At 43.6% G+C, this 18,562-nt stretch overlaps 1 protein-coding gene across 1 annotated transcript in view; it reads left to right on the top strand.

The window, feature by feature from the left end:
- Nucleotides 1-18,562, top strand: part of LOC144783810 (unconventional myosin-Ig-like) — a 1,420,229-nt gene that overhangs the window by 268,058 nt on the left and 1,133,609 nt on the right. The window contains exon 4 of the mRNA XM_078662555.1: nt 7,030-7,195. Within this exon, the coding sequence (XP_078518681.1) occupies nt 7,030-7,195 (166 nt within the window). The remainder of the gene's footprint in view (nt 1-7,029; nt 7,196-18,562) is intronic.

Below are 18,562 nucleotides of genomic sequence, written 5' to 3'. Positions count from 1 at the left end.
CCTGGCGCAGGATTGGCTGGTCAATACATAGCCGGGTTACATAACCCCTGACGGATAGCACGGCCGACTTTGGTGCTGGGAAACCAGGTTCAAGCCTCTTATCGAACCATAAACATGTATACATGACTTACTTTGGTGTTAAATAAATAGATATTTTAAAAAACAAATAAAAATGATGTTCCGACTAAGGTGTGAAATTGGTGTCGAATAAATACATGTTTTTAAAAACAATTAATATTAATCATGTATCATTGGTGCTGGAGTACAAGGTTCGAGACTGGTATTAAACACTGACAAGCTGTGTGCAAGTTATATGGTCATAAAAATACATGAATGATGGATGCAGGATGGGTGGATGCATGAATGGATGCAGGATGAATGATGGGTGGATGAATGGATGGGTGGATGCATGAATGATGGATGCAGGATGGATGCAGGATGGGTGGATGGGTAGATGAATGAATGATGGATGCAGGATGGATGCAGGGTGGATGGATGGGTGCATGAATGAATGGTGGATGGATGGATGGATGATGGATGAATGATGGGTGGATGAATGGATGGGTGGATGCATGAATGAATGATGGATGCAGGATGGATGCAGGATGGGTGGATGAATGATGGATGCAGGATGGATGCAGGGTGGATGGATGGGTGCATGAATGAATGATGGATGGATGGGTGGATGCAGGAATGGATGCAGGATGGATGATGGATGGGTGGATGGATGGGTGGATGGATGGATGAATGAATGAATGATGGATGCTGGATGGGTGGATGGGTGGATGGATGGGTGGATGAATGAATGATGGATGCAGGATGGATGGGTGCATGAATGAATGATGGATGCAGGATGGATGGGTGCATGAATGAATGATGGATGCAGGATGGGTGGATGGGTGGACACATAAATGGATGCAGGATGAATGATGGTGGATGAATGGATGGGTGGATGCATGAATGAATGATGGATGCAGGATGGGTGGATGAATGAATGATGGATGCAGGATGGATGCAGGGTGGATGGATGGGTGCATGAATGAATGATGGATGCAGGATGGATGGGTGGATGCATGAATGGATGCAGGAATGGATGATGGATGGGTGGATGGATGGGTGGATGAATGATGGATGCAGGATGGATGGGTGGATGGATGGGTGCATGAATGAATGATGGCTGCAGGATGGATGGGTGGATGGGTGCATGAATGAATGATGGATGCAGGATGGGTGGGTGGATGGGTGGACACATGAATGGATGCAGGATGAATGATGGGTGGATGGGTGGATGCATGAATGAATGATGGATGCAGGATGGGTGGATGAATGAATGATGGATGCAGGATGGATGCAGGGTGGATGGATGGGTGCATGAATGAATGATGGATGCAGGATGGATGCAGGGTGGATGGATGGGTGCATGAATGAATGATGGATGCAGGATGGATGGGTGGATGCATGAATGGATGCAGGAATGGATGATGGGTGGATGGATGGGTGGATGAATGAATGATGGATGCAGGGTGGATGGATGGGTGCATGAATGATGGATGCAGGATGGGTGGATGGATGGGTGGACACATGAATGGATGCAGGAATGGATGCAGGATGGATGATGGATGGGTGGATGGATGGGTGGATGGATGGATGAATGAATGATGGATGGATGCAGGATGGATGGGTGGATGGATGAATGAATGATGGATGCAGGGTGGATGGGTGGATGAATGAATGATGGATGCAGGATGGATGGATGGGTGAATGCATGAATGAATGATGGATGCTGGATGGATGGGTGGATGCATGAATGAATGATGGATGCAGGATGGATGCAGAATTGGTGGATGGATGGGTGGGTGGGTGGATGGATGGATGGGTGGATGCATGAATGATGTATGGATGGATGCAAGGTGGTTCGGGCTCGCTCGCTGCGCTCGCTGCAATATGCAAATTAGTTTACGCCCCACCACTTTCAAATGTCACCAGCCGCCCCTGGTTTCGAGGCCCCCTTTAAAAAACTACCGGTGCTCTGCACCGGTGAGACCCGGCCTACTTAAAGCCCTGGGTCCAGGCCTGCATGGAGAGCTCCCAGACCATGATCACAGGGGGCGCCGGTGACCTCCACCTACGGGTGATCAATTGCTTCTTTAGGAGAAGTCCCAGGTCTATGAACTGGGTGGTGGCTGTATGTTTCTTATCCCTAATATTAAGGTCTAACAAGCAGACCTTCCAAGTGTGAATTACGGGTTGCTCCATGCAGTTTGCCAAGCGAGAGGTCATGCCTGGCCAGAATTAGTGAAGGGAGGGACATTCTCAAAGCATGTGTTTCAGGCCAGCGTCAGTTAGCGAGCAGCGGGACCAGACAGCGTCAGTACAGTGGTAATAACGATTTATCTTATCAGAAGTGAGATAAGCCCTGTGGAGTATGTAATATTGTATAAGATGGAATCGCCCATTGCGTCGAACAATCGTTGGGTATCCAATAATGGCCCTGCACTCTTTATCTGTGCAAGGGCAGCCCAGGTCTATTTACCAATGGCGCTGTAGACCGGTCAATGGAAGTGCAGCGTGCGCAAGCAACAATTCAGCAAATCACTGCATCAAATGGCGGACCGTGCCCATGGTGTGAAGATATTGGCCCGTGATGTGCATTGGGCATTCGTGTTGCATGATACCCCAGCATGCATTAAAGGTCCCAACTATAGAATTGTGTAGTAGAAAAGGACCAGGTGGGAGTTCCTCATCTGCCACTAGGATCTCAAATGGTATAAGCGGTTGTATGACATTACAATGCATGCTAATACATCGCATGCCATTACATCGCGGTTTTTACAACGCAAGTCGTTACAACGACTTGCGTTGGAGGACGCCGGACTTAGGAGCAGTAAAATTTACTATTCCAACTCCAGTCTACATACAGTAGGGAAGATGTTGGATAGTAAATTATACTATTCCTTGTCCTAGAGCGCCATCCAGCGCAAGTCGTTGTAACGACTTGCGTTCTAAAAACCGCGATGTAATGGCATCGCGATGTAAAGACCGCGTTGTAAACGACGTTTCCCATATTAGCCTACCTCAGGCCAGGCAGCAAGTTTCCCTTCACAGGTGGTCTGGTCTTCCCTAGGGGTGCCCAGTAGTGGAAGTGCAGGGGCATATGGCTGGGTAGCTTTAGTGATCAGTAGACTCCATTTATAGAACCAGTGTGCTACATGTAACAGTGCCGGGGACAGGGATGTCATTTTGGTGCCGGGGTGAAATAGATGTAATATGCGGTGCAGGCTCCAGGCTGGATCTGTCGTGTCAGAGTCCCTCCTTCAGTTGTCGCCAAGTGAAGTTTTTGGAGTGCCACCCTACAGCACATGTTGTGCCAAGAAAGTTCCCTCATGAGCTTCTCAAGTGTATGAAAGAAAGATTTAAGGATGTAGAAGATTGGAAAAATAATACACTAAAAGTGGTAGCATTACCATTTTGACAAGGGCTTTCTGCCCTGCAACGTAACGTGGGAATGATTTTCAAAACGTTGAGGACACTGTTCAGGTAGGGTTACCGTCAAACAAGTCAACAGGTTTGCGGTAAACCCGGATACCTAAGAATCGGAATGTCATGCGTTGCCAGGTCAAGCGGGTGGCTTCGAGATGGTAGTCAGGTTCTGGGACAGCAGCATCAAAGACATAGAGGCATGTCATCAACCTGTTAAATATGGGTGCTACATCCGGGGGAATTGCGTGTATGTCCCGTAGGTATAGGAGTAAGTTGTCTGCATGGAGTGAGACCGAGTGCAGCCCATCTCCTAGCTAGACTCTCCAGTCCTGCCCTTGCATGCCAAGGGCGGCTGCTATTGGTCCAATGGCCAGAGAAAAGAGTAGGGGAGACAATGAGCATCCCTGTCCGGTTCCTCTATCGATCGTGATAGGAACAGAGATCAGGGTAACATTCATAACCAGTGGAAGACATTGGGTTGTCATTTTTACTCACTCATAACAACTACCATAACTCAAAGCGCTCATATGAGTGCATTAAACAAACATAAAAGATATGAGGCAAACGATAACAATTGAATCATATATGCCGGAATGTGGTGTACAAGTTCATATACTTTGATACATGCTGAAAAGAGTGCCATATTTGGAGGCCCGTCCAAAGCACTGTCTTTGCTATATGATATCAATCTCAAAACAAGCATCGGCAAAGTCAAGAGGCCATTTGACTTTGACAATTTATATTTAGTTCTTTCATGGTTTTTGCAAAACATTACTGTTGGGGAAGCTGCTGGGCCCTTATCATTAAAAAAAACATTGAGTAAAGGAAAAATATCTTTGGTCCTAAAAGGCACACACTACCATAGCAGTCCCTGGCCCTAAAGAGAACTACATTGTGTGTGAGGATGTGCTCCTTGTTAAAGGGAAGCAAGGGTTGTATAGACAGACAGGCAGGCAGGCAGACAGACAGACAGCCAGGCAGGCAGGCAGGCAGACAGACGGACAGGCGGACAGACAGACAGACAGACTCAAATAGTAATATAATAGTTGAATATATAAGCATGATTTACAAGAGCACTGAAAGCAAACTAGAAAGACATACAAGCAGGACATACAGACTAAATTGCTTTACAAGTATAGATGAAGCCCTCAATTAAAAAACATATAGGAGTGCAGTTATAAATGCATTTCGTTGTGTGCATTCTCAAAATAGAATTACTTTATAAAGAATAGACTCAAATGGGCCCAATCTGGTATACTCTGAAATAACAGCAATCAGGTAAATAAAAATACAGCTCCAAAAGGAATTTAAAACATCGTTAGCAATAGGTAGGGACTGATAAAGCTGGAATGTGTCCTGTGCTGTGACGAACTGTTAGAAAGTGTCCTACTATCTCATCAGTTTCTAAACGCAAAGACAGCACTAAAGTAATAATTATGTACAAACATAAACTCTGGCACTGAAGGGAACTACCTTTTGTGTGAATGTGTTATTTGGGAAAGAGCAAAATGCTGTCAATCAAAGTAAAGTTAGCTAGTGGCTGAAGTTGGCCTTCCCACTGCCTTAAGCTGTATGTTGTAGTTGGTGTAAGCAAAATACGAATGACCAATGGACGAAAAGAGCTGGCAGAAAGCCCCTCTAAGTAAGTATATTATATATATGATTTTTATAAAATTAAATGGTCTTTGTTAACGCCATCAAAAAGAGATTCAATGAGCTAACAAAGCAGAATTTCTCTTTCCATTGCAAATTACTTTCCACAATGTACAGAGTTTCTGGCACACCTGGTTAGAAGGCCTTTTTCTTTGCCCCTCATACTTCTGCATGCGCGAGTACCTTAGGAGCTATCAGTATCAGTATCAGGCAATGAATTATGAAAGCAGATGCTGTCCTCATATTCTCTGTCTCTTTCTAATAGGTTTGTTTCCATACATTAATTCTCTTCCTGGGTTGGGAGTATCTCAGTAGCATAACCTACAATTGAACTATGAAAAAACGAAGATGTTCCTTGGAGTCACCTTTAATAGGAGAATGTTCGTCTTCGGACAAATGTAGGCAGATGAAGTTGAACGCCATTCAGTGTGGTTAGGTAATCCAGGATTGGTGTTGTTTCTTGGTCCATCCAAGCAGAAATGGTCTTGGTATTACATACTTACAATCGCTCCCCATCTTCGCAAGAAACCTCAAAACCTGGCTCTTCGACAGACCCCCTCCTTGATGGAATGGAACCTGCACCCCCCCACCCCTAGCGCCTTGAGACCCTTACGGGTGAGTAGTTGCGCTTTGACAAACTCCTGATTGATTACATCTGAAACTGTACTTTGTGTTGACTGATTACATGTGCTAAGGACACATGAGAGTTATAAGATGAACAAGGACCAAGCTCCACATGTTGACTCTACTTCTGTTGGTTAGAATGTGCTCATTTATTGACTTGTTACAAAGTACAAAGTAATAATGGGACCCTTGATTGCTATAGTCTGTTCTTCTGTCCAGTTGGACAGACGTTGCATGAGTACATCACTGTCTTGGTATCATGAGCAGTGGATGTGTAATGGCAAATCAGGGCTGAAGGCAGACAAGCTACGCCAAACAAGTGGGTATTTTAGGCAGGTTTTCAAAATGTCTCCATGGGGCCGTATTGCGCATTGTCATTGTTTGCGCCAGGCACACCTTTTAAAAGGTGCGCCCAGAGCAAACAATGACAATGCGCCCTATTACGATGTATGCACTGCCCCCAGGGCAGCGGCAAACTCATTCATGTGAAAACACAGAGCGGCTGCTGGCAGCCACCCCGGGTTTTCACAGTGCAGGTGGCAACCCGCTTGCACTTTTAACCCCTTCAATGCTGATGACGAGCTCAGCTCGTCATCAGCATTACCTACCCTGTGCGGATGACAAGGTGAACTCGTCACTCAACATGTTGATTTTGAAATTCCAGCGCACAGCGGGAAAACCGCTAGCGTGCAAGTGGTTAAAGGGGATTAGAGATCTCGGGTGCAGTCAGTGACAGCACCCGCCTGCTAGGGGATGGCTGGGGGGTCCATAGGACCCCCTTTCTCCCCTCCAGAGTGCTGCTCTCAGGGGACGCACTCACAGTGCGCCCCCCCTGAGAGCTTCTTTATCTCTGTGCTCGTGTCTATAAAATGGAGTTGACGCAGAGGCAAAGGAATTCCCTCATTTGCAGAGGGCACGCCCCTATGCAAATTAAGAGATGCCCCCTGAATTGAAGGCTGGTGATTTAAGTGCCTCAGCGCTATCGGTATCACTGAAGGAGACACACAAGCGTCTGCACCCCCTCCTGTAATGCCAAAGTTCCCCAGGGTGTGCAAAGTGGGCGCAAACGCCCATTGCACCGCCAGGGCACTTATTGCAATACGGCCCTTGCTGTTCAAAAGGCTCTTCTGATACACTGCTGGCGTTACAAAGGCAGATTGAGTGTATTTCTGATGTTGTACTGTCCAGGTTGATGGGCGTGCGTCCCATCACCAAAACTACATGTGTTCTTCTTTCTCATTCCATCTTGTTTATTTTTGCTTCTGGTCCCAGGGTGAAGAATGTGCTGTTGAAATCTAACTGCGTTCTGGAAGCCTTCGGCAATGCCAAGACCAACCGCAATGACAACTCCAGCCGCTTCGGCAAGTACATGGATATCAACTTTGACTTCAAGGGGGACCCCACAGGCGGGCACATCAACAATTACCTACTCGAGAAAGTAAGTCAAAGCCACACCAGGCTCTCTCAATATGTGTATGTCATCCTAAACTTAATCCAGTGCTCCAAAGAAAGAACATGCTACACTGTTGTTATTAGTGCTAGTAAAACACAAAAGCGGTCCTGATTACACACTCCTGTACTAATTCATGGCAGTCTTATAGATATGATTCAGTTGTAGGTTTAGGTGTATATATCATCATGGTAAGTAGGTGTGGAGTTAAGAATAGCACATCTATAATTATCTGGACACACTTATCTTGATGACATAGGGCCATATGTATCAAGCCAAATTGACTTCACAAACGCCGAAATTCGCAATTTGGACTGAAGGTATGTATCAAGGAAATCCGCTTGAAAAATAAGGAATCGCAAAAGTTGCGATTCCTTATTTTGCGATTGCATTTAAGGAATCGCAAATTTTGCGATTCCTTAAATGCAATGTAAGAAGCCAAAATAATTCCAAATTGGCCTTAAGGAATCGCAAATTACCACCAACTTCTAGTTGGTGGTAAGTTGCGAATTCCTTTAAAAATACATATTTTTGCATTTTTCTAAGTGCCGTGTGACGCACATACATGCTCTTAGGGCATGTATGTGCACCACATGTGCACTCATGCATATTTCAGGGGTGCAACAGGGTGTCCTTTGGACACCCCTGCACCCTTGAAAATATTCTCAACTTGTGATTAGCAAATTGCGAATCACAAATTTCCCATTCATTCCTATGGGCCTCCTGGCCCATAGGAATAAATGGGAAAGTATTGCTTAGTTGCGAATTCGCAATTTGCGAATTCGCAATTAAGGATACCAAGAAATCGCAAAAAAATGCGATTCTCTTGATACATAGCAATTAGCGATTCTGAAACAGCGATTTCTTAAAAATCGCTATGACAGAATCGCTAATTGCTACCTTCACACATATGGCCCATAGTAGTGGTTGATATTCTATATTTGATATTTCTGTAGGTTGATATCAAAACTCTGTATTTTGGCCTTCAACCCTCTTCTCCACTATGCATATTCTAGATATGTTTTCGTTCAAACATACAGGGGTGCTGGCACATGTTTCAGAGCCGGGGTGCTGCCACCAGATTTACATCACCTAAAGCACAGGGATTGTGCAAATTCCAAGCATCAAACTAAGAGCTGCACCATTTTAACAGGAGAGTGATAAGGATGTGGTATGTAACCGGTGGTGCATTTTGGAGCACGCTTTTACAACTATATTTTTCACTGTAATGGCCATTTCCACAGACATGCATTATCACTGATATAACTACGTAGAGCACAAGCGACAATGTGTGGAAATCAGGTTTCTGTGAGTAATTATAATTTGAACATTCTTAAGTGTTTTGATCCTATTAAAAATGTTTGTTTCCATTACACTTCAGAATTACAAAAAGTGCTTCATGTGTGCTTTTTTAACTGCTGATTATTCTGAAATATTTGTTCAGTCCATTTACAGGTATTTCAAATGTGTTGCATTACCGAAAATTAACATCCTACAGTCTTTTCTTTCACACTCCTTGTACTCCAGAAAGATTGTCACATAGTTCTCTTTACAAAATCCTCTTACTTTCTTGTCAGAGAGTAAAAAGTAAACACCAACCCATATGTTGGACAATAAGCAGCATTTTCTTAGTAGAAATACCCTGGCAGTTGACCTCTGTGTTTGTATGCACAGCAAATATGACAAGATGAAAAGAATATTTAAATGCATCTTTATCAAGCATTCACCTTCTTAACTCCAACACAGTTATTTCTGGGGGTGCTGCAGTACCCCCAGACCTCCACTTCCAACGCCTATGCCAACATACACTGGTCAGTGTCTATTGACCTTCACCCTTTCCTATATTGTTCTTCCTTTTTTAAATAACCCATTGCATAATAAAGATTTGAATATAATAATAATCGCTTTATTTATATAAACAAATAAAACATGTGTTAAAAAAAAACTTTATTAAATAATGCTAAACATTTCAAATGTACTGTAACTCCATAAAATTGCAAGAGAATAAAAACTATATTTGAATATAGTCTGTTGATTCCCATCCCTTTCTTAAATTCCAAATATTGTACATTGCAATCACTAATTTCTCCTACTCCTACATTTGAATTTTTTGTCCACCTATGGGACCTTCATAAATTCACATGCACTTTGAATATTTTTCTTCATCATGTGCGCTGCACATTTGTGCCTATAGCAGTTTTGATTTAGTAGCTCATCCAGCACATTACCCCCTTTTTGCAGCAGTAAGTGGCCAAACAGGGAGTGCTTGTGTTGAACCTTCAATCATCCCATGATATTTCTTGCACCTTAGTATCAAGGACAGCAGATGCAACGAGAGTGTTTTTACCTTAAGACTTTTAGGGAGCTACCTTTCTCTGTGCAGATGGGAAACATCCTTTACAACGCAACTTTTACCACGCAGTGCCTCTCCGACGCAACTTTTACAACGCAAACCATTACAACGCATTGCGCTGGGGGGCGCTCTAGGATAGGGAATAAGTTTAATTTACTATCCAACACCTTCCCTACTATCCACGGGGACTGGAGTTGGAATAGTAAATTAAACTATTCACTATCCAGCGCCCCAAAGCACTATGCGTTGTAAAGGTATTCGTTGTAAATACCGCGTTGTAAAGGCATGCGATGTAAAAGTATGCGTTGTGATGTCATACATCCGTGCAGATATGTGGAGCACATTGCCGATTTTCTTTGCAGGGATTGAAGGGAGGAGCTTTTGAAAATTAGGAAAGGAGGTGGCGTTGTCCCCAGGCAAAGTTACAGATGCTGCTAAATCTAGATCAGTCAATGAGTTTCATGCCAGCCTTATTATGCTTACTTACTACACGGAAGCCTGATGCACAGCAGAAGAGACTACACTTTACCTTGTTAGAACCCCTTTCAGAGGGCCATGGGGCATGCAGGGGTTAATGGCCGAACCGTGGTGGTTGAGGCCTTTTACCCCTGAGTTGCCGGGGACCGAACCACTAGGGGTCCTGATCAACTGGTCCAAGTACACCAGCACTTGACTCTTAGTGGTAGCTGTGGCCGAGCAGTCAAGACTCCCTCGGGGGATGTAGATACCAGTCAATGAACATGACTCATAAATCAGAAGGCAAACAGTGCAAACAATAAATCAATGTCCAGACAATACTCGCTTTTCTAATAAGAAAGAAGTGTTTTATTTGGGAAACAACCTTTACAACGCAACTTTTACAACGCACTACCATTACAACGAAACTTTTGCAACGCAACATCCATTAAATCGCATGCCATTACAACGCAACCATTACAACGCATGACACTACAACGCATACCACTACAACGCATGTCATTACAATGCATAGTACCCTTACACTATCCAACACTTACCCTACTGTTGCACCCCCTGGGTTTAGAATAGTCATTTTTACCCCTACACTATCCAACACTTACCCTACTGTTGCACCCCCCTGGAGTTAGAATAGTATTTTTTACCCCTACACTATCCAATACTTACCATACATGCAATGTAATGTTATGCGTTGTAATGGTATGCGTTGTAAAGGTAGTATGCGTTGTAATGGAATGCGTTGTAAAGGTAGTTTTAAAAAATTGGTTGTAATGGCATGCGTTGTAATGGAATGTGTTGTAATGGATGTTGCGTTGTAAAAAATGACATAAACTAATAAACAATTTTTTAAAATGTTAGAAAATACAGTTAAGCCTAACACTTGTACAGGCAAGCTACAAATACAAAAAAGTCAACACAGTTGCACACACAAGCAAAAAAGAGCAGGCTGCACATATGAACTTATCTGTGTGTGAGCAGCAGCAATAAAAGAAGGAAGAGGACTGGTTGCTGGGGAGTTTTAAGATTCTAAGTTCTAGAAGCTTTCAAGATGCTGCTGAGTGGTGGCAATCAAGGGATTTAATGCATAATATTGACCTCCGGGTCTTGACATAAAATCAGAAGATTTTGGGAACTGAGAGGATTGGTTGTGGTAGAAATACAAGCTGGTTTAGAAAAGTGAGCTAACCCATAAGCAGGATGAAAATACAGGAGCACATTATGCAACACTTTTACTGCCAAGGAAAAGACAAATGTATATTCACCAATGACTAATTATATTCTTGCCTGGAAGAACTGGAAAATTGTATTTATATAGTCCTCTCCACCTTCCGTAGAAAATAGTTTTGTGAAAATATACACAATATACACAATATCGTGCTAAGCAGAACACAAAGTTTTTCATACACATGTCTAGTTATAAAAGGTACAAATGTTTGTTCTGTAAGTGCAGTTTTCACATTGTCCACCAAAAAAACGCTGTGTAGAATTATGTTTACTTGACACATCTATTATCCAAGTATCCCACTAGGGCACAGAATCAAGACCTCAAACCCTAAATGCTGACACAGCATTGGAGTTTTTCTTATTTCTGATTATCCTCTTGAAATAACTTCTGCTTGAGATCACCTCAATGCAAACTTGAATTAACAACATTTTAAGACAAAGAATGTCACATTCTTACCGCCTATTTTAAAATGTATTTATCTCTGTACAGTTTTTATTTCCTGCTGAAACAAAACACAAAAGTACTTCCTAATAACCTCTTTAGATCAAAAGTGCCTCTATCCATATTACCACTGTCTAGAAGAGATTCTCAGTGTTTGATGCTTGGATAATGCAGACATCTTTGCAAGGTTAACAGTTAACTTCTGCTAAGTGGAAGAAGCTACATTGCATTTTCTATGCAGTACTATGAGTAACTTTTGATCCGGTACAGCTAGAAAAGGTTTTTGTACTTAAAATATGCCTATTGTGAAGCCAAGGGTGAACTATGTGGCAAATGCCTCATACCCAACATTATTTAGAATTTCAGTGGCATTGCCTATAGGGGACCTTATAATCTCCCAGTACACGGGTGCCTCAGAAAGACCAGTATTGGTTGCATGTCGAATTTAAACAAAGTCTGCAACAAATCTGCTGGCCCTTCACGAAATCGCTCTGTCTCCAATCCCAGACGTGTCTCCACCGCTATGGCGGAGAAGCGTCGCCCCCCTGCGGAAAGCCAGCTGAGAAAAAGGGGAAAAATAAAATGATAACAAATTGCTTTATTATCATTTTATTTTTCCCGTTTCCCTCTAGAGCCAGCCAAGTCTGGGTGGTGCGGGGCTTGGCTGTCGTCACAGACTGCAGGGGAGAAGTGCATACTGTAAGTGCGCATGACGATTTGTCCAGCCATCTTAGGCCGGCCTAACCATCATGCGCACGTAGGTTTCTCCAACCCAGCGGTGTTGCACATCCGAGTTGGAGAATCAGCACAGACTCCAGCTAACAGAACTGTGAGCCTCGATTTTAGGCCCCTGCTAGGATTGAAGAAGCTTTATCTTCTGACCCATCCGCAGCGTTGCTGTGGGTAGTAACAGCCCTATGTAAGGCATGATGAAGCTGGAGACCATGTAGGGACTGAGTATCAAGAGCAAATGGGCAGATTATTTCGCTGTCCATCTGCTACAAAATTCTGTTGTATCAGGGCTTTAAGTGGGCCGGGTCTCACCGGGTCTGAGCACTAGCAGTTTTTTTCAGGGGGCCTCGAAACGGGTCTCTATCGGGCTTTGTTTTGTGCCCTGGCACAGGCGGTCCATTTTTTTTTCTGGACTGCAGTGACAGCAGGCATATCCATGTGCGCGTGATGAGCGTTGTAGGGGAAGGGAAATCCTTTAAAGAGAGTCATTTTCTCTCTGGATTTCCCTTCTCTTTTTGAAACTCAGGAGCAGCAACATTGTCCTGGTGTCTCCACCAGGGCTTTAAGTGGAAGTTTTTTCAATATTATATACAAGCCATAGTTGCTGCTTATTTATCTTATGCAACTAGCGACCATTGACAAAGCCAATAGTCGTGACTTGTAGGTATGATGTGACTTGTATCATATATCTAGGCGCAATGACAGGAACAGCAAAATACAAGTCGTGCCGCACACTGTACTAAACACAGATTTTTAGCTTACTTGTTTTTAAGCCATGCCCTCAATTACATTGACCACGCCCCTTTGAGAGACCCCCAGTTTTTTTATCACACTTAAAGCTCCGTTTTGCTCCTTCCTCTTTTTGTAACCCAGAGCTACTATTACTGTTTCTGTGTATCTTATATTAAGGCTTATTTGGGGGAATCAGCGACGTTTTAAAGCATAGGCAAAGTGGGCTTTGGACCAGGGCCCCAGCCTTTCAGGAGTCCCCTGCTAGAGCCAGCTCTGTTCTGCAGACAGTCTTGCCCTGATGGCCTTTAATACTTTTTAAACAGATTGTTTTAAATAGCGTTTTTCTACCATTCGTTTTTAATGTGTGTGAGTATGTTACAGAAATTTTGCAGACAAAATGTGTTTATGTTTCATGCAACATCACTATAAAACGTTTCTTTTAGATCAATACAGGACCTCACATATGAGCAATGAGAGGTTGTGATCGAGATTATTTGCAGCAATATTAGTGAGCTGCTGCTGCTGTGCTACAATACTGAAAAAACACATCACCCAAGAGGGCGTGAAAGAGCTGCAACTGGATCATAAAAGCAAAGTTCCGAACAGGGGCCACAAAATGCAGTTGGCCCATGGTCCCCAAAATCCTTAACACCTTGCATGCTCATGACAAGCTCAACTCGTCATGAGCCACGGTGCTCGTGTGCTCATGACGAGCTGAGCTCGTCATGACCGTTAGAACGCTCGCACGCTGGGCAAATTCCCCTGCTGTACGAGCGTTCTAACGAAACGGGTGTGGTCATGACAAGCTCAGCTCGTCATGGGCACCGGAGCGCTGCGCGCGCCCCCCCTCTCCCCAGCACAGCGGGGGAATATGCCCCGCACGGAAGAGGTTAAAACATCCCTGGGGGGAGTTGCTCTAGTGACTACACTTGCAGTCTGGCTTCATTCGGGTGTCTTCAGCAGAGGCAGTGAGTCAAAAATGTGCACTCTGAGCTCTCAGGGAGTTCACAGTAGAAACCGAGGGATAAATATACCTGCAGCGCCACAGGTGTAACAGCCACACAGCGCGACGTCACGTTTCTACACAGAGCTTCCGACAAAACGCAAAAGTGGCAACCAAATAGAAATTAAGCCAATGGGATGTTCTACCTCAATGTACCTGCCCTGGCCGGAAATAACTATGGGCCGAGTGGGCCTGTGCGGGACTTCAAGCAGGGGGAAATGAAGCAACGCAGAGACGCTAACTGTCGCCTTCGCTGTGACGCTAGAGGGCTCATTCAGACGCACCCTGTGAAAACCCCTGAACCGATGTGGATAACATCTGCCCAGGGGCTTCGCACCAGGGCCCTCCTGTACCAAGCTATTTTATGGTCGGAAAGGCTCCAGTTCGTGAAATCAGAGCCCTTTCTGCCGCAAAATGTCGTTTTGGTATTCACAAAGCCCAAGTTGCAGTTTGGTAACACGTCACTGAATCCCAGTTTGGGGATACATGCCGGAGGGGGTATTAAGGGTGTGCCTTACAGATACTGATTCCTTAAGGTATGTATGTTTTACAGCCTAAATCCAGTTGCGAAACATTTTTACCACCTTCTTAGAAGAGGTGGTAAGCCATTGACGAACACAAACGGGTCCCTAAGGGACCCTTTCCCCTTCATGAGTGTTGAGAAAAACCTTTTTTAGGAGATGGCAGTGGTCCTTTGGACCACATGCCTGATACTCCTAAAAAAGGTGCCATTTTCCTTTTTTTTTTTTACTTATCCGGTTTTCCTTTATGGCCAATGGGCTGCATTTAATTAAACAAAAATGTTTTTATTAAAAAACAAATTACAGATATGGTAGCCTGCTGACCCCAGCAGTCCACTATGCCTGTGAATGTAGCCAATTATAGTGGGTCACAGTTTGCAACCTGCCTCTTGCATATTTATGAGGTAGGTCGAATTTCCACCCACTACAATTTGGTATATTGTGACCGGATCTATTAGGTCAGTTCTCAAAATACCAATGTATTCAATAAAAATCGGCGCCCAAATTGCGACCACTTCCACCAAGTGCATTTTAGTACATTCCATTTAAGAACTCGTAAATTGCAATTCCTTATTTGTTGCAACTTATGATTTCTTAAATATAATGTTTGTACATGAGGGCTCAGATTAGTATGTGCAAAACAATATGGAATCACATACGCAAACTGTATTAGATTGTTTGTTATTACTCACAAATACCTGGTGGCCCTTGGCTGTACAAAAAAGCACACTAGTGAATGGTAATGCCATAATCTCCTCATGGACACAAGTGGAGAAATGGACTCACACTGTTTGCTCCCAATTTGGCACTTTGCACTCAGCTCAGAATTAGCAAGAAGTAGGTTTATGGTGGATGAGACTGGTGAACAACTTTGTTCACTGATACTTGAGATCCAGATAGTGGTTATAGGAATCGGAATGGGGTATAGCAGGAGCCAGGGGAGGAGTGGTTTGCCCACTCAAAGTGTGCATGAATTATTGATCGGCCGTCTTACGCCGGCCAAACATTCATGCGCACATTGCATGTTCCACACCAGGCCGCATTACACAGCCTGCATTACACGGTGTGGTGGGGAAAATGCAACAGGCTCCCTGTCCATGTCTGAGTGCCGAACCACAGCGCTCAGACCAATCACAACGCTGCAATGCAGTGTTGTGATTGGCTTAGAGGATCTGAGGGAAAACAATTACAATGCTGCATTGGCTTAGGGAGACCGGGTGCTTTCAGTCACAATTATGTACACTCTTGTCATCTTTCATACGCTTTGTGGATAATTTTATAATGCAATTTACAGTAAGTCTTTACTATTATGTTAAGGGTTTGGTTTTACTTACGTACAATGTAATCTTTCATTAGCAGCATAACCTGCAGCATGTCATTCTAAATACAGGACAATTTTCCTACTATCCCTGTATGTATTTCAGAAAAAAGGAGCATCACACTGGTAGTGGTATTCTAGTCTTGTAAAGTAGAAGGCTGTAGGTGTTCTATAATGGATCAGCTTTTCAGATATGCTTTAGAGGAGGTTTTTCAGTAGTTATTAGATGGTGAGAAAAGGTGGTGTTACTGATTTAAACTGGGATGATGTTACAAATCTTGGTAGCATGGCCCGAGAAGGATCTGAATGGTGTTCTTGTTTTGACCAGTGGAGGGGCTTGTAGGAGTTTGCTTATGAGAGTCCTAGATATTAGAAAGAATTTGAATTTCTTTATGCGGATGTTGAGGTGAAGTATTTTGTAAGTTTAGCAGGCTGTTTTGAGACTAAATCTGGCTTCAAAAGGCAACCAGGTATGGCCTGATATGCCAGGTGTGATGTGTAGGAGAGTAGGGTCTGCTTTCCTATGGTCACCCCACTTTTTGCTTTTTGCTTCACTGGTTTTCGACTTAATGTGGCCCTGCTGTTCTCTCTCTAAATTCACATCCATGTACTGTAGGTACATCACCAATTGGGATTGGGTCACCTTATCAGCCCCTGTACAGTATACAATAGGTACCCAGGGCATAGGTGCATCCAAGGCCTACAGCATATCTTTTGCCACCCCTGGGTGGCCATCCAAACTGACACAACTGGCTGATCACTCAGCTGGGGCAAGGTCGTGTAATCACCCCTTGCTTAGGTATAGTATTCCTATATCTACCTTTACATATAGACACATATGCACCTATAAGTCACTCCTATGGCAGGCCTTAACAATCCTGGAGGCAAAGTGCTTGGTTTTATGTGAGATGGTGCTCTAGCATGAGCTGAGCCTGTCTGCAGCTTTCAGAACCATGTCCTTATAGCTGTTCTATGATATTGCCATACCATACACTCTTAATTGCATTATAATCCTCGCGGTTATTGCTAACTTTGGTTTGGCTTTATCAAAACATGTCGTGTAAGGTGTCATACACTTTGGAAAACTACCCCCTCACCAGTTCTGGCGACGGGGGTAGCATTCCACCCTTCTAGAGGGAGAAGACATGTTACTTTACTTAAACGTGGTTAAAACTAACCAGAGCCCCAGCATCACAAAATGGGTGCTGCTGCCACAGACTGAAGAACTGGGTTTTAGAACCCAGCGGCGCCAGGGACATGCCCAAAGTCTTCGGGTTCTCCTGTCTTGGCAAACAGAGACACGGAATACTTCTAGGTGGCGTCAGAGATCAAATCTATTAGCTGCAGCTAGTAACAGTAATCCCAGCAATACAACACGGTGTGCAACTCAAGAAACTGTTCAATTTTCATAGAGCAAGACATCATTATTTATACACCATATTCTCATTATAAATGCACACCCACTGCGCAAAATTCTGACCAATAGGACACATTTTCTAACTGAGTATCACATTAACAAAAACCAAATTTACAGTAACCCAACCCAAAAGTTAATTATTAGGAATGTCCCAAATTCAATTTCCACAAGCCGGACAAACCCATAATTGAAAGCACTACCCATGTAATGAAAAGTCTTAAGGAAAGAAACAATTCAGATGCTGATTAGGATAAGATATGTGCAAGGAAACCAAAAGTTAACGAGGTCCTGAACATTAAGTGGCAATCTCAGACAAGGATCAAACCAAGGGAAATTGGCTTCGTGAAGGGTCAGTTTCAGGTGAAGAGGTCAGCGTCCTGCAGTTCACTCACAAGTCAGACAAGCATTGGCATAGCCAATAGGTCTCGCCTTTGGGACCTTAGAAGTGTTTAGCCATGCAACAGTTGATGCTGTTGCACCAAGGATATTGTGCTGCATAACGAAATACTTATAAGGTCCCAAAAGCGAGACCTATTGGCTATGCCGATGCTTTTTTTAACATGGAACAGACAGAAAGGTTCGCTGTGTTTTTATAAATATGAAGCAGCTTTCGACAGATTTTTAACTACAACTTTTGTATTGCTGTCGCTATCTGGTGTCCAGTTTGGGTCTCACTTGCCTTTTGCCAAGAACTGCTTATGGGGGAAAGGTGACCTTTTGAGCATGAGTGAATTATTGTATTTATCCTGTGTTAGTGTGAGAACACCTGAAGTTTTATCACCTTAAAAGCGCAAAGGTGCTGTAAGGTATGTCAGATAGTGTGTGTGTGGGGAGGGAGGGAGGGAGATCCGGAGGCCTCCCGTTGCTAATCCACCTGACGGGATTAAGGGTAGAATAAAAGAGAGGTTTATAATAACAATGATTTTTTTTTCCAAATATAAACTGCTGTGCTTTTATGGTATGTTCAAAATTTAATAAACTCTAATTGGCAGAGGGCTAATAAAAATGTGATTTAATTATGACGCCTGATTGTTCCGGTCAGAGTTTGTATAGTTACAGGAGATGGGTGGGGGGATTCTCTCATCTACAACCTGATTGATTGGAATTTTGGGGATAGCGTTGTGCGAAGCTCCCAT

This window comes from Lissotriton helveticus, chromosome 10, assembly GCF_964261635.1.
Source record: "Lissotriton helveticus chromosome 10, aLisHel1.1, whole genome shotgun sequence".
In the NCBI taxonomy this organism is placed as follows: domain Eukaryota; kingdom Metazoa; phylum Chordata; class Amphibia; order Caudata; family Salamandridae; genus Lissotriton; species Lissotriton helveticus.
The sequence above is the reverse complement of the archived record's forward strand: the minus strand, read 5'-3'. Positions and strand labels throughout refer to the sequence as shown.